This window comes from Podarcis pityusensis (assembly GCF_964106645.2).
Source record: "Podarcis pityusensis genome assembly, chromosome: 13".
NCBI classification, from domain to species: domain Eukaryota; kingdom Metazoa; phylum Chordata; class Lepidosauria; order Squamata; family Lacertidae; genus Podarcis; species Podarcis pityusensis.
This window is the reverse complement of record NC_138038.1, coordinates 51,199,124-51,213,642: the sequence shown is the minus strand read 5'-3', so window position 1 is coordinate 51,213,642 and position 14,519 is coordinate 51,199,124. Positions and strand designations below refer to the sequence as shown.

The 14,519-nt window shown below is 50.8% G+C and overlaps 1 protein-coding gene across 1 annotated transcript in view; it reads left to right on the top strand.

Moving 5' to 3' along the window:
• The window catches only part of DNAH2 (dynein axonemal heavy chain 2), a 135,149-nt gene that overhangs the window by 26,473 nt on the left and 94,157 nt on the right, over positions 1-14,519 (top strand). The window contains exons 7-13 of the mRNA XM_080979575.1: positions 7,394-7,632; positions 7,822-8,013; positions 9,920-10,077; positions 12,707-12,794; positions 13,080-13,285; positions 13,513-13,642; positions 14,266-14,448. Of these exons, the coding sequence (XP_080835701.1) occupies positions 7,394-7,632; positions 7,822-8,013; positions 9,920-10,077; positions 12,707-12,794; positions 13,080-13,285; positions 13,513-13,642; positions 14,266-14,448 (1,196 nt within the window). The remainder of the gene's footprint in view (positions 1-7,393; positions 7,633-7,821; positions 8,014-9,919; positions 10,078-12,706; positions 12,795-13,079; positions 13,286-13,512; positions 13,643-14,265; positions 14,449-14,519) is intronic.

Genomic DNA, 14,519 nt, shown 5'->3' with positions numbered 1-14,519 from the left:
TTAACCCCTCGCAGCATATGAGCTGCATCCATCATTCCCAATCACAGAAAATGGGTTTGTCAGGCTGTGAACGTCTGCAGGGCCCCTTTGTGGGGTTATTAGTTCTGCTGCAGGCGTTTTCTGCCAGGAAATGGAAGGCAGGGGCAGGTTAGGCCTCTCCCTAGCCCTCCATCCTACCTTCACGGGTTGCCTCGTTGGTGAAATTGCTCCTCTCCTCTCCACTCCCCCACCCCACCTCCCATCTAAATTCTGCACCACGCACAGAACACGATGTGCAAATGGAGAAAACAATGGCACCGGGATGACCCACACACAAACACACACTTTTCTGCATTTTTAGAGCATTCCTTATTAGAGCATTCATTTTTCCATCTGTGCTGGCAAGATCTGGGGGAGATGTGCAGGCTGGGAGAGAGAGAATGACTAGGAGGCCTGGGAGCAGACAGGCTGCCATGTGTCAGGAAGAGAAGAGAATGGCTGCAGGGCCCAGAAATTCCCTTCAAACGCTGCTTAGATCCTTCGGTTTGTTGAGGAGACTTTCACCTGTCGAAGGACCAGCCTTCTAGAGATCTGTTTTGGAGTCCATGTGGTGGGATTTGAAGTGAGCACGAAGCATTTCCTGCCCTTGTGTCCATGGGAGCTAGAGGCTTGATCTGTTCAAACAGACATGAACCTGTCCTCGACTCCATGCCCAGCATAGGCCACCACAGTGCTTCCTCTTTGTGGGTTTGGTAGGTGCAAAGGAGACACCGTAATCCGGGAGATGCAGTAACACCTGTGTGCTTCAGCAATTCCCCTTGAGGTTATTAAATACCGTATTTTTCGCTCTATAACACGCACCCGACCATAACACGCACGTAGTTTTTAGAGGAGGAAAATCCGTAGGCATGCCACCCGTAGGCATTCCCTCCATAACACGCACAGACATTTCCCCTTACTTTTTAGGAGGAAAAAAGTGAGTGTTATGGTGCAAAAAATACGGTAATAATACAACAAAGATAACAAATCATAAAACAAACTTGTCTGTCCGTTCTCTGGAATGGTGGAGCAGTCCATGGAGGGGCAAGTGCTGATAATTTGGGGAGAGAATGAGGAACTCTCAAGAGCAGGCATAGGCAAACCTGGCCCTCCAGATGTTTTGGGACTACAGTTCCCATCTTCCCTGACCAGTGGTCCTGTTAGCTAGGGATCGTGGGAGTTGTAGTCCCAAAACATCTGGAGGGCCGAGTTTGCCTATGCCTGCTCAAGAGAGCTGGAATTTAAGCAGACTGGCCAACCAATTCATAAACTCACCATGGCGGATCTTGTGGTTTATGTTATAATTCTGTTCGCATCAAGGGGTTTCTTTCTACAGAAGCAGAGCCCTGGTGTATCTCATACCAAGACTCCACCTTGTCCAGCATCCTGTTCCCACAGTGGCCAACCAGATCCCTCCAGGGTACCCCAAAGACCTGGGAGGCCAAAGCTCCCCCCCCTCTTTTTAGCTTCCAACAACTTACAGCTGTCAACAGACCTCCCATAAAAACCTCAGAAAAGCTCAGCAGCCGCACCAGATCCAAAGGCCCAGTGCCTACGCGAAGCCAGAAAGAGGGACCAGAGTGCAGCAGCTATGCTCTCTCCTCTTGTCACCATCAGCAACCGGCTTTCTGATCCTGGAGGCTGCTGCACGGCCATCTTGATGGGGAGCCATTGGTAGCTTTCTCCTTCTGTATGGTTTCCCCCTATCTTCTTTTTAAAGCCATCAAAGCCAACAGGCAACCCTGCACCTTATTGAGTCATAAGTGTTCATAAGGCACCTCAGAGGGCATCTACCCACCAGCTGCTGCAGGAAATCTTGTGGCAGTGAGTTCCAGAAGTAAATTATGTCCCTGTGGGAAGAAGGACCTTTTTTTCGTCTTTTCTGAATCTTCCACTGAACTGTTTCATAGGGTGACCCTACGAAAGTTCCACTTTTCCTCACTTTCTGCACATCATGCGCAATTTTATAAACCTCATGTATTATGTGTCATACCAGTTTCCCTCCTCCCAGCACCGCCCCCCTTCCCCCCCCGAAGGCTGCCTTGTGACAGGCGGGCGGCTGATGTATAAGATGCTAGTGGGGGTGAATCATTCTTCACCATTCTCTCCAGCACCTTTTCTCCTCGGGTCTATTAAAAATCCTGCTTTTGTTATTATTTTGGGGGAAGAGGGCTGGTGGTGGTGACGCTGAGGGGAAATGTGCACACACCAAAAATCTCGAGAATAAGAATGTGGGGTGGGAGGGAGAGGAACTTTGGCCCCTTCATCTCAAAATCAGAACCGTGTGTGGTTTTGTTCTCGAGGTACGTGGATCCCACTGCTTTCACCACTAAGGGTGCTTCCAGACAGGGATGATATCTCACAAACGGGGCTCCGAGATCTGATTTGTTCTGTGTCCACATGCAAGCAGTTGAAGTCTTTCACTTTCCGTAGCTGTGCTGCGGTTTCATATCCACACCGGTGGGTTGTCCTCAATCAAATCTTTCCGTTTACTGGCCCCTCCCTTCAAGGACAACACCACCCTCCACTAACATTTCCGCAGGTGGCGCTGTGGTCTAAACCACTGAGCCTCTTGGGCTTGCCAATCGGAAGATTGGCGGTTCAAATCTGCACAATGGGGTGAGCTCCCGTTGCTCCGTCCCAGCTCCTGCCAACCTAGCAGTTTGAATGCACACCAGTACAAGTAGATAAATAGGTACCACTGCGGCAGGAAGGTAAACGGTATTTCCGTGCGCTCTGGTTTCCATCACGGTGTCCTATTGCGCCAGAAGCAGTTTAGTCCTGCTGGCCACATGACCCGGAAAGCTGTCTGTGGACAAACGCCGGCTCCCTCGGCCTGAAAGCGAGATGAGCGTCGCAACCCCATAATCGCCTTTGACTGGACTTAACCGTCCAGGGGTCCTTTACCTTTTCTTACCCCATTATGGGCAATTTCTGAATCTGCACATGTGGACCTCTAAAAAAAAAAAAATATCACAGTAAGTGTGGAAGAGCAAATATCATCAACCCTTAGCTGTCATGTTTCATGATGAGCAGAATGGAGCTTGTGCTTTTTGGCAGAAGTGGTAACGTTGAGCAAGGTGGACTGATGGTTGGGCTTAATGTAAGGCAGCTAGCTGTGACGCAGCTTATTCCTTCATGGGATCTCTTTGTCCCAGGTCTGGCCACTGCTCCTGAACCTGCCCCAGTTGCATCCTGCATATTTCAAAGAGCTGCTCTCCGAGATATAAATGGTTTATGCCCTCCATTTGTCCCTGCTGCTCAGCCCACAGCACCTATTTTCTTTATCCCAGCATTCGAAGGGACACAAGGGAGGCATCCCTGGACATTGTTTTGCCAGAGCACAGCCCCTGGAAAGCAGCAAGGGACACCTTTGCTATTCTGGGTGTTAAAAATGCACAGTACTTGGTTTTATTTTACTGCTGTTTTTAATGGGCACATTACCCATCCTGAGCCTTCAGGGTACGGATGCTTTGAGATGCCTGTTCTCTCCTTTGTTTTCCTTATCTTGCCAGGGTCCCTCTCTGCGCCTTAAGGGAAAGGGCACGACCTGCCTGCTCCAGCCTATTCATCTGCCTCAGGGCAGAGAGGAGAGAAAAACCCAATATATATATATTTGTCTCTCTCTCTCTCTCCTCTCCACCCCTTTGCTCAGGAACTTCTTGTAACCTCTCTTAGTGCATTTTGAGTGACATTCTTGGGTTGGGGGGCACTTTCTTCCCCATACTCCCAGAGTTCCCCTTTGAAGTGAAACCGGGGATTGCAGAGCCCAAGAGAGGCTTGAGAACTGAACCAGAGCAGGTCTTAAATGCGGAAAAGACATTGGCCGAGCTGCCACTTGTGGCCATACAACAGGTTGGGGGCATCACAACTGTCGTCCCGTCCCCCCCCCCCGCTTTCCTGACACAGTAGTCCCTGAGGGGATTTCTCCCTCAGCTGTTCTCCTCCAATACTTCTGGTTTTGGAGCCAAGTTGAAGGAGAAATTACCTCAGGGGCACGGGTTGCAGGGAGAAAAGTCTCTGGGGGTGGGGGCGCATGGCACCCCCATATGGACCTTCCTTTTGTGCTTTGAACTCAGCCTCCTGTGTTTGAAGAGACAGGCCCGCCGCCATCTTGTGCGGCTTGTCTCTCTGGGCCCGTCCCGCCATCCCATTGCCCCAGCCGCGTCTCGTCCCCTTTGTCTCCCGGGGCTGCTGGTTCTGTTACTGCCCCGCAGGCAGAAAAGAAAAGAAAGGCTGAAGCGCCGGCGAGAGAAATCGCCAGTCAGATCCGGCGCAGCGGCTCGTTTGTTCCGCCCTGCGCAAATTCAATTGAACATCTCGCTACGGACAAGGGGAAAAGATGTTGACTGAATTATGCAGCGCGTGTGTCTCTATTAGGAAGAATAAAGCAGAGCCTGGCAAAGGTGTGCCTCACCAGGGGTTGTTCAGTCCTTTTCTTCCGTATGCAAATGGCAGAGGAAGCCCACTGGGGGAGCCTGCTGGGCCTGGCTTGCGCCCTCAGCCGCTGTACTGTGTGAGGGACATGTCAGACATCCTGTTCTGAAGGTGTGGGCCCACAAAATGTTCTTGTGTGCATAAAAATAAATGCCACAGATGTACAGTCATACCTTGGGTTGAAGTTGCTTCAGGTTGAGGGTTTTCGGGTTGTGCTCCACAGCAACCCGGAAGTAACGGAATGCGTTACTTCTGGGTTTTGCCACTCGCGCATGCGCAGACGGTCAAAATGACGTCGCGCGCATGCGCAGAAGCGGATTGTGTTTGCTTCAGGATGCGAATGGGGCTCCAGAACAGATCCCGTTCGTATCCAGAGGTACGACTGTACAGTGGTGCCTCGCAAGACGAAATTAATCCATTCCGCGAGTCTCTTCGTCTTGCGGTTTTTTCGCCTTGCGAACCACGGCTATTAGCGGCTTAGCGGCTATTAACGGCTTAGCGGCTATTAACGGCTTAGTGGCTTAGCGGCTTTAAGAAAAAGGAAACAAACTCGCAAGAACTCGCAAGACGTTTCGTCTTGCGAAGCAAGCCCATAGGGAAATTCGTCTTGCGGAACGACTCAAAAAACGGAAAACTCTTTCGTCTAGCGAGTTTTTCGTCTTGCGAGGCATTCGTCTTGCGGGGCACCACTGTATATTTTTAGTGTTGGACAGCAGCCTGCCCCTATCTGCCCCTCCAGGGGTTTTGGACTATAGCTGGCTGTGGCTGATGGGAGCTGTAGTCCAATACATCTGGAAGGAGCAGGTTGGGGATATATTGTCATAAGAGCATCATCCCTTGAGGGATCTGGGCCCGGCTGCAGTTCCCCACTGCCTGGATGTACACATGGCCTCCTGCAGGCCTCTCCTGCCCCAACACGGGTGAAGCTGCTTGCGTTTCCTTGCTGTTGCTGCCTTCGGCTTTCTTCTGGCGTCCAGGAGAGGCGGCTCCTTGTTCGCTCTGCCTCACTTGTGGCGTTGCATAAATTGCCATTACCATTGGCTTTTTGCAACAAAGGAAAATAAAAAGGCCTTTTAGTAACAACAGGCATTAATTGACCCGTTTTTTGGATTGAACGCCGCAGCACTTCAGTATGGCCCAAGCTCATTTGGGCATGTGGGGGGAGTAGACTCCAGAACGTTCTTATCTCTCCTCGATTTTGTAGCTTTTAAAACACAGGCACACGTGCAAAGCACAAAGGGAGACAACCCGTTCATCTTGTGCCTTGTTTTATCTCCGAATTTGAGTATAGGATTTTCCCCCCCAAAGCATAAAGGTGGAGCGTGCCCCTTTTCAAAGTTTAAAAGCGTTATGAAGAAATCCCCCACTGCCATAGACAGATGGAGGATTTGAAATTCACATGATTGTCCCATAATGAGAGGCCTGTGCGGTTGGCAGCGCCCAGCCTGCAATGTTCGCCGCGCGCATTAAAATCTTCCCATGGCTGGATATTTTGCATGGCAATGCATGCTTGGGTTAAGCATCCAATTGGCTACCTTGGGGTCGTCTCTTGTGTGACTAAAACCTCAGCTGTTATCAAGCACTTAGAGATACTTGGCTATTCTAATCCCTGGGCTGTGTGATTGTCTTACCCCTGTAATTTGGCACAGAGACTGCAGCTTCCACGCTGCGATACTAACTCTTCCTAGATGGCTGCTCTCTAGCTATTAGCCTCTTCCATTCCAAGAGCGGGGGGGAAGCAGCAAACGTGGTGAGCTTCAGGTGCCACAAACTCTCCCCACAACTGAGGCCCTGCGGCTCCTTTTGGCAGTTTCCTCTTCCGGGGGTTCTCGTGCACCTGGAAGCGTTGTTCCCCCCTCTTTCTGCAGCCAGGGGAGCCCCTTTTATGATTCAGACCTGCAGGGCCCCCTCCTCTTAGCTCTCCCCCAGAATGCACTTGGACACGATGCATTTGGGATCTATCAGACAACAGACCGCAAAGTAGAAGGTAATTTCTGCACAAGCCCAGGCGCAGCAGCCAAAGTCCCATATTAAAGAGCAGGGATGGCGGCGCATTTAGGCAAGTGTCAGAGCCTCGTGTGCAGAAGGGCTGGGACAAAGAATTTGCCGCGTTTCCCTCTCCTTTCTGATGTACAGGAGGAGAGTGGTGTGGTTCGAAAAACATCAAAGCCCCGACAGCGCCGCCATGGCTCAAAACAGTGTGCGTTCACACAGAATGAAGGCAAATGGCGTCAGGTACCCCCCTCCCAAGGAACATGCCTGATTTCTGTGTGACTCACCCTGTCTCTTTGTATAAGAGTATATTCTCCACCCAGGGGACTCTGTGCAGTGAAGCCATAGCATGATATATACCAGAATTCTTTTTCCGCTTTCCAGAGTGGAGACAGATCTTCTCTCTCTCTAGCAGACGCTCCATGAGGTCCCTCCACATATCCACTCCTGCTCAAGCACAGCAGCGATTAAAGTGTTTTAGGCGTTTGTGAAGCACCAGTTCTTATGCACATGTCCAGAGACTCTTAACCTGTGATCTGCTCTCGTTTCTGACTGTGTACTGCATTGATCCATAGGCAACTCAAACCGTGCCTTAATGTTAAGCTGTTAGCTGTCTGTTCACCGGTCTGGTGGTTTTTTCCGTGCTGAGCATCAGGTGAGGCATGTGTGGCTGCCCCACAGATTCACTGAGCAACTTTGGGTTAGGTTCCACTCTCCGTCCTCACACATGGCAGGCAAGGCAACCGCTGTTACTATAAAAACTGGTCAGGGCCTTTTGTGCTGAGGCAAAGCATATATATATATATATATATATATATATATATATATATATATATGGGTGAAAGGCCCCAGAGCTTACACTGTGAGTTGATTCCTGAAGCTTGGCAGACCTGGGGGCCATCTGATTTTATTTTATTTTTATTTGCTGTTGCTGCTGTTGTTCCAGCATCCATGATTCACTGGACCCGGCAGATCAAGGAGGTTCTGAGGGCACAAGAGGCTGTGGAGAGCAGAGAGAGCTCAGGCCCGCTGGAAGAGATCGAGTTCTGGAGGAACCGCTGTACAGACCTCTCCGAAATCAGCAAGCAGCTCTGCCAACAGGGCGTGAAGCACATCGAAACCATTCTGGCCTTTTCCAAGTCTTCCTATGTGACCCCTTTCCAGCGGCTTGCCAAACAGATCCAGGTGGGTGCAGGTTGGGTAGGGCAGCGAGAGAATTGTCTCAGGAAAGGGGGTTTCAGTATCTTCCACACCAAGCCCTTCCTCCAGTCTGCCTCTCCTTCATGGGAAGGGTTCAGGAGGAGGTTGAGCCGTGTCTGTGTGGGCACAGATCCTGCTTCAGTCCTTGTTTATTGCTCTGTGGTTGCTTTGCAGGATGGATCAGAGCAGGCCCAGTCAAACCTCCGATTCCTCTCCATCCTGAAAGAACCGTTCCAGGAGCTATCCACCCTTCGCCCCCAAAACATCGCCGAAAAGTTGCCTCACCTCATCAGCCTCGTCCGAATTGTGTGGGTCAACTCCCCATACTACAACACCCGAGAGAGAATCACAGCCCTGTTCAGAAAGGTGAGGACTGCACTTCTCTCTTCGAACCTAGACCATTTCCTTCCTTCTAAACAGGTTTTACTAGTACAGGGGTCTGCAACCCGCGGCTCCGGAGCCGCATGTGGCTCTTTTACACCTTTGCCACGGCTCCGGGGCGGATACTAGCGAGGGGAGGAGGCGCATTGTGCGCTCCGACACTCCCCACTGTGGCGGGCGCTGTACTGGCTGTGACGTCGCATGGGGGCGGTGCATGCGTTAGTCACGCACCGTCCCGACGTCACCTTCCCGCCCGCCCGCTACATTGTAAGGGGCATGTACGCTGGTCACTGTTTTGAAGGGGAGTGAAGAACACACACACACACACACACACACACACACACACAAAGGTAACTTGTTAATTTAACGTTTATTTCTATGAGGAGGAGTAATTCTGAGGGATCAAACAAAGAAATAATAATAAAAAGTGACAAAAAAGTTATTTTTATAATGACGAGTTTTGCGCCTCCCAGTTTTTTTTTCCCAGAAACGGGTCCAAGTGGCTCTTTTTGTCTTAAAGGTTGCAGACCCCTGTACTAGTACAAATAACGTCCAAAGCAAGCTGTAAAATTCGGCATAAAATAACAGCATAAATGTTTATAGATAGCAAAAGTCTGTCTGGGCTTCTGAGGGAGGCTAAGCCACACAGGAATTTATGCCCAGCTGCTCTGACCTGCTCCACAGCCCTGACCCAAAACCCTTCGCCGTCTCTCCTTCTCCTCGCCTTGGAACTGGTGGTCATAAAAGTTTTTTTCCATCCATTCTTCTCCATATCCCAAACCTCACTATCTTTTTGCTCTTGTGTGGCCCAAATCCTTTGCATCTGAGCTTCCCTGGTATGTCTAACCAAGCTCTCCCCTTCAGGCTGCTTGTCTGCCTGTCTCTATCCTAGAAGCAAGCTAAGCATATGCTATTGGTCCAGGCAAGAGTTGGATGATTAAGCCTTGTACAATTTTGCCTATAAGCCTATCTTCCGTTTTATTCCTTAATGCCATTCTGGTGTTGGTAATGATGAACATCTCTTCTTTCAAACCCGGTTCTGCTTATTACCTTCCCCAACCCCAACCCCCAAGTAACTGAAGTAATTACCTGGGGTGCAGTGCAACTTCCAGAAATATGCCATGACTCTTCAAGAGATATTTGAAATATAAATGCTTTTAAATAAAATCAAATTACTCTGGATAAAAGATCTCCAAAAACATATCTCTGTGTTGTCATGTGTAGACACACAAGTTAGCGTGTAACACATGATAAGGGACATGGGCAGGCTTGGTAACATATATGAGAGGGAAATTGCCATATGGGAACATTGGGCAATATCAGTTGTTTTTTAAGGTCTGTCTAAAACAGTGGCAGGGACGCGGGTGGTGCTGTGAGTTAAACCACAGAGCCTCTTGGGCTTGCTGATCAGAAGGTCAGTGGTTCAAATCCCCACAACGGGGTGAGCTCCCGTTGCTCGGTCCCTGCTCCTGCCAACCTAACAGTTCAAAAGCACGCCAGTGCAAGTAGATAAATAGGTACCGCTCCGGCGGGAAGGTAAACGGCATTTCCGTGCGCTGCTCTGGTTCGCCAGAAGTGGCTTAGTCATGCTGGCCACATGACCCGGAAGTTGTACACCGGCTCCCTCAGCCAATAAAGCGAGATGAGCGCCGCAACCCCAGAGTCGGCCATGACTGGGCCTAATGGTCAGGGGTCCCTTTACCTTTAAAACAGTAGTAGCTAATCTGTGACTTTCCAATTGTTGTTGTTGGACTACAATTATCATTCCTGACCATTGGTCATGTGGACTGGAGCCGATGAGTGATGGAGTCCAGCCACAGGTTAGATGGTCGTGATCCTAAGGATTAACTCGGAGGTGGTGCTGAAGTGGTCTCTCCTGACTTCTCCCCAGATGAGCAACAAAATTATCCAGATGTGCTGCAAAGACATCTCCCTGGACCGGCTCTTTGAGGGCTACATCAACTCTACCCGGCAGACTCTCCATGGCTGCATCTCATGCATGTCCTCTTGGAAGGACAGCTACCAGCACGCTGCTTATATGCACAACAAGTAAGAGGCCTTGGGCTGGCAGTGAGTGTTGGCCTGGGAACAGATGGGCTGCTTTATCCCGTGTCAGGCTGCTGACCTGGAACATTTGCTGAAGGATGCCATTGGTCACTGGAATGTCCAACGTTGTATTTGCAAGACCGAATGTCCTTTATCTTACTAGCAATTCTGTCTCATTACATCTCCTGTCTCCACCTTAAATTCTTCACAACATTATCTCTTTTCAAAACACATTGGTTTCCCACAAAGTAGGCATGGAGTGGCAAAGTTACTTTTGATTTCAAGGCAACACTTTGGTTCTGAAAACAGAGAATTAAAAAAAAAAAAAGTTCTTAACACTCCCTTGATCATTTTAAACTTCCTTGGCTCAAACAATTTGAGCATGCTTTTTCTTTTGCCTTCAGTGGTTTAATGATTGACTCTTTTTAAACCCAGAAATTAGCTTGCCCACCAGATGTAAATTTCCACTGGCAGACAGAGAAACCTCTCTCAGTCATAAATTATAACCATCTCAGATATAATTAGAGAAAGGGAGGGTTTTGCAGACCCTATGCCCATTAGGGCTTTTATGTGGCTTTGTGCAAGATGTTTATTCCTCTGCTCATAAGTCATTTAACCCTGTCCATGTTCCCAGGAACTGACAGCTTTTTGGTCTCTCGATGTAGAACACAGCTTTTTCAGAGCACCAGAGGTTAATCTCCTGTTCACTCTTATCTCTAGAGTGAATTTGATAGCCAAATGTATGCCTGGCTATCATCAATCACCATGTAATAATCTCCACCAGCAACCTGCTGACAGAAGGTGTTCAGTCCGCCAAGTTCCTCCCCCGGAAGTGCTGTGCCTCATGGACCGCTTTCAGTCGTGCTGCATTCGAGGCCCATTGCCCTCCTCCTTGCCTGAATGATACCCTCAGCCGATTTCCTCCATTCTCTGGCTCTATTGGTCTTCCTGCTGTGTCAGATGACCTCCTAGCATTGGCTTGTGTCTGTTCTAGGGACAGGAGGCCTGGGAAGAGCTGAGGTTGGGCAGGGTCCCCTGCCTGGCAAGGAAGCAGTTCTCTGCTGCCTTTCCGCACCATGGAGCTGAGGAGCCACGAAAGAAAGGGAAGGCCCATGTCCCAGGGCTTATAGCACCTGCTTTGGTCCTAGGTTGAATCCCCGGCATCTCCAGGTTGGACTTGGAGAGATTAACTGTCCGAAACCCTGGAGAGCTGTGTAGATGATTCTGAGCTAGATGAACCAGTGGTCAGACTCTGGAAAAGGCAGCTTCCCTTGACAATAGGCAGAGCTGAAAGCAGTTTGCAAATGGGACCAGCTTCTTGCACTCACCCCCGCATACACCAGCGTTCAGTGGGTCGGAAGGTTTCATGTACTGTTGCCAAAAAAATTGGACCCGAGGCTACGACAGTTGGAGAAAAGCAATGTGTGTGCACGCCACAGGGCCCTTCCCAAGCCATTTTCAGCTCTTCCTTTCAACAATTTTGTACTGTCCCCACCCCCATTTGATCTGGCAGGAGGCAGTCATAGCCCCCAATCCTTTAAAAGAGGATTCAACAAGTTCATGAAGGTGAGGGCTTTCGGTGCCTCCTAGTCAAAATGGCTGTGCTCTTCGTCAGTGATGCTTCGGAATGCCAGTCGCTAGAAACCGCAAGAGGGGAGAGTAGCTCTTGTCCTGCTTGCATCTGGTTGGCCACTGTGAGGATGCTGAACTTTGTGGACTCTTCTTATGCTCCTATTGACTGTGTCTGTTATTTCCTTCTGCAATGGCCCCCATGTTCTCCAAGCAGCCACACAGACTGCCTAGGCTGCTCTCGCCTAGCCTTCAGTGGCTGCTTCCCTGCCGGTCGTCTGGACCTGTGGAGACCCAGCCTGCTCCGTGTCTGTCGGGTGGATATTGTTTGAGCTGCAGCGAGAGGAGAGCCGTGAGGGGCGGCTTAGTAAGGCCCCCTGCTTGCCCCTCACCCGGATCCCCGGGTCAGCTGATCCCTGGCTTCTCCGGCTTCTGTTCTGGCCCTAGCTGTCTCTCCTGTTCCCCGATTCTCCTGGCTGTACTTCAGAAATAATGCAACATAATCTATCATTATGATTAGGGATGTCAGGCTTAAGTGGGTGCCTGGTCCTTGACAATTAAGTCTAAGTGTTACTTGTCTGCTTCAAATTCAAATTAGTGGGGCTGGATCAATATCGTAAAAGATATAAAGACATTTAACATGCGAGCGGCTCTGATGCAAGGCAGGCACGGCCAGGCCTGGATTAGGCACTCAAGCCGTGCTCCTGGGGCGAGGATCTCATATGTTCCCAGAGCTCTTTGATTAGATGATTTCTCCAGAACCCTCTTGCCTGCGGGGGTGGGTGGGAAGGGGCGGGGGAGAGAGAAAGACAAACAGGGGGTGACTGGCTGGCTATCTTTCAGCTTCTGTGTCCTTTCCCAATATGCTTGGACTCTGTCTTGGGAGAGGTTCCATTGCTTTTTGTGTTTCCCCCCGGATCTATATGGTCACTGGATACACCCTCATCCAGTTTCTGACCCCTGTATGCCCCCTACTTGTATGTGCAGCCCCTTAGGCTGGACCCCTTGCCCCTAAACATGACAAAACTCATCTGCTCTCCTAACTATGCGACTCCTCCCACAGGCTTTCTGGGAAGGGCTGGGTACTGGACCAGACCAGCATCTTTGCCCAGGTCGATGCCTTTGTCCAGCGTTGCAAGGACCTCCTGGAGGTACGTGGGATGTCACAGCAGAAGTTCTGGTCTCAGAAATTCATTCATTCTCTGATGTGTCCCCTGTTGCTCTCCCCATTTGGAAAGATCTGTGGGTGCATGTGGCTTTGATAACTGAGCTGGGGCTTTTGCAAGGCACGCTAGGCCCATGTGATTTGGGTTCTGCCCGAAACATCAGGTTGCCTGATTGGGGATCTCCACAGGCTTTAGCCTTCCCCTGGAGGGCAGAGAAATGTCCGTGAGGAGTGGTACGTTTGGGTTAGGGATTTTATGTCTGCCCAATAGGTCTGTGAGAGCCAGCAGCACTTTGCGCGCTGGGAAGACGGCAAGCAGACCCCGCTGCCCTGCTTCTTTGGCCAGCGTGGGCCCCAGATGACCAGGAGCCTGCTGGAGATCGAGGAGACCTTCAACAAGTACCTCGGCCAGCTCCGCAATGTGAAGGGAGGAATCCTGGATGTGAAGAACACCTCTTGGCATGAGGACTTCAACCGGTGAGAGATCCCCCTGGCTGCCCTTGAGCTGGGAGGGCTGGCAGGAGACAAGTCTTCCCTTGGGTCCTTCATTCAGTGTACAGAAAGAGGGAGGGAGCAGAGGATGCTGGGAAGGCAAGCACAGCATCTCCTGAGGCAGAGCCTGCTGCTCCCAGTCAGGGCACTGCGCTCTACCTTCTCCTTCCAACATCCTCTCCCTTCTCTCTGTGAATCCCTGGGGGCATCAGCTTCCGTGCTGGCATCAAGGACCTGGAGGTGATGACCCAGAACCTGATCACCTCCGCCTTTGAGACGGTGAAGGACGTGGAGCGTGGTGTGGAGATCCAGGACATCTTCCATCACTTGTCATCGCGAGAGGTACTGCTAGCGACGGGCCCTCTGACTGAATCTGAGGCAGGGCTGAGCTCTGTGGAGCTGGAAGGAGGAAGGGAGCATCGAGCTATCAATGGGATAAGACTATCAGTGGCTACTAGCCATGGCGGCCTCCAGTGGGGGAGGTGGCACACCTCTGAACACCAGTTGTTGGGGAGCTCAAGTGGGGAGACGCCTACTGAGCTCATTCCTGCTTGTGGGTTTCCCTTGGGGGCATCTGGTTGCCCCCTGTGAAAGCTGGATGCTGGACTCGTTGGGCCTCCTTTGGTCTGATCCTGGCTCTTACAAGCAACTCTGAGTGTGGGCCTCTTTGCTTATAGTGGGCTTGAACATCTCTGTGGCATGAAAGTAGAGCTTGAGCAGGTGTCACCTTGGACAGAGTTCAGCCTTCTGTGATCTAGCTGGTACAATAGGAGCCAGCGGTTAGGCCGGTTGGCTGCTGACTCCCAATATGACCAGTATCTTGAGAGCTTCGTGGAGGCCTGTGCCAAGGAAATGCTTGGGAGTTTCAGGAGGACCTCAGAAGGCGGTTCATTCCAGCGGGGCGAGGGTCGGTGGCTTCTCATTGTGGGAAGGGCATCCCACCAGACCTCTTTTCTCTGTTCCAGGCCATCAAGCGCACCTTCGACAAGAAGACGGTTGACATCTTCATGCTGTTCAACAGAGAGCTCTCCCTGGTCAACAAGGAGTTGAGCAAGCGGACCCCTTTCCTGCCGCCACACATGTGCCATTACTCGGGCCTGGTGCACTGGATGCGTGCTCTGCGACGGCGCATTGAGAAACCCATGAATGTAAGGCTCTTGCTCTAAGGACTGCAATAGACCCCGGTGGCCGGCAGGGCTGGTCCCACCATTAGGCAGAG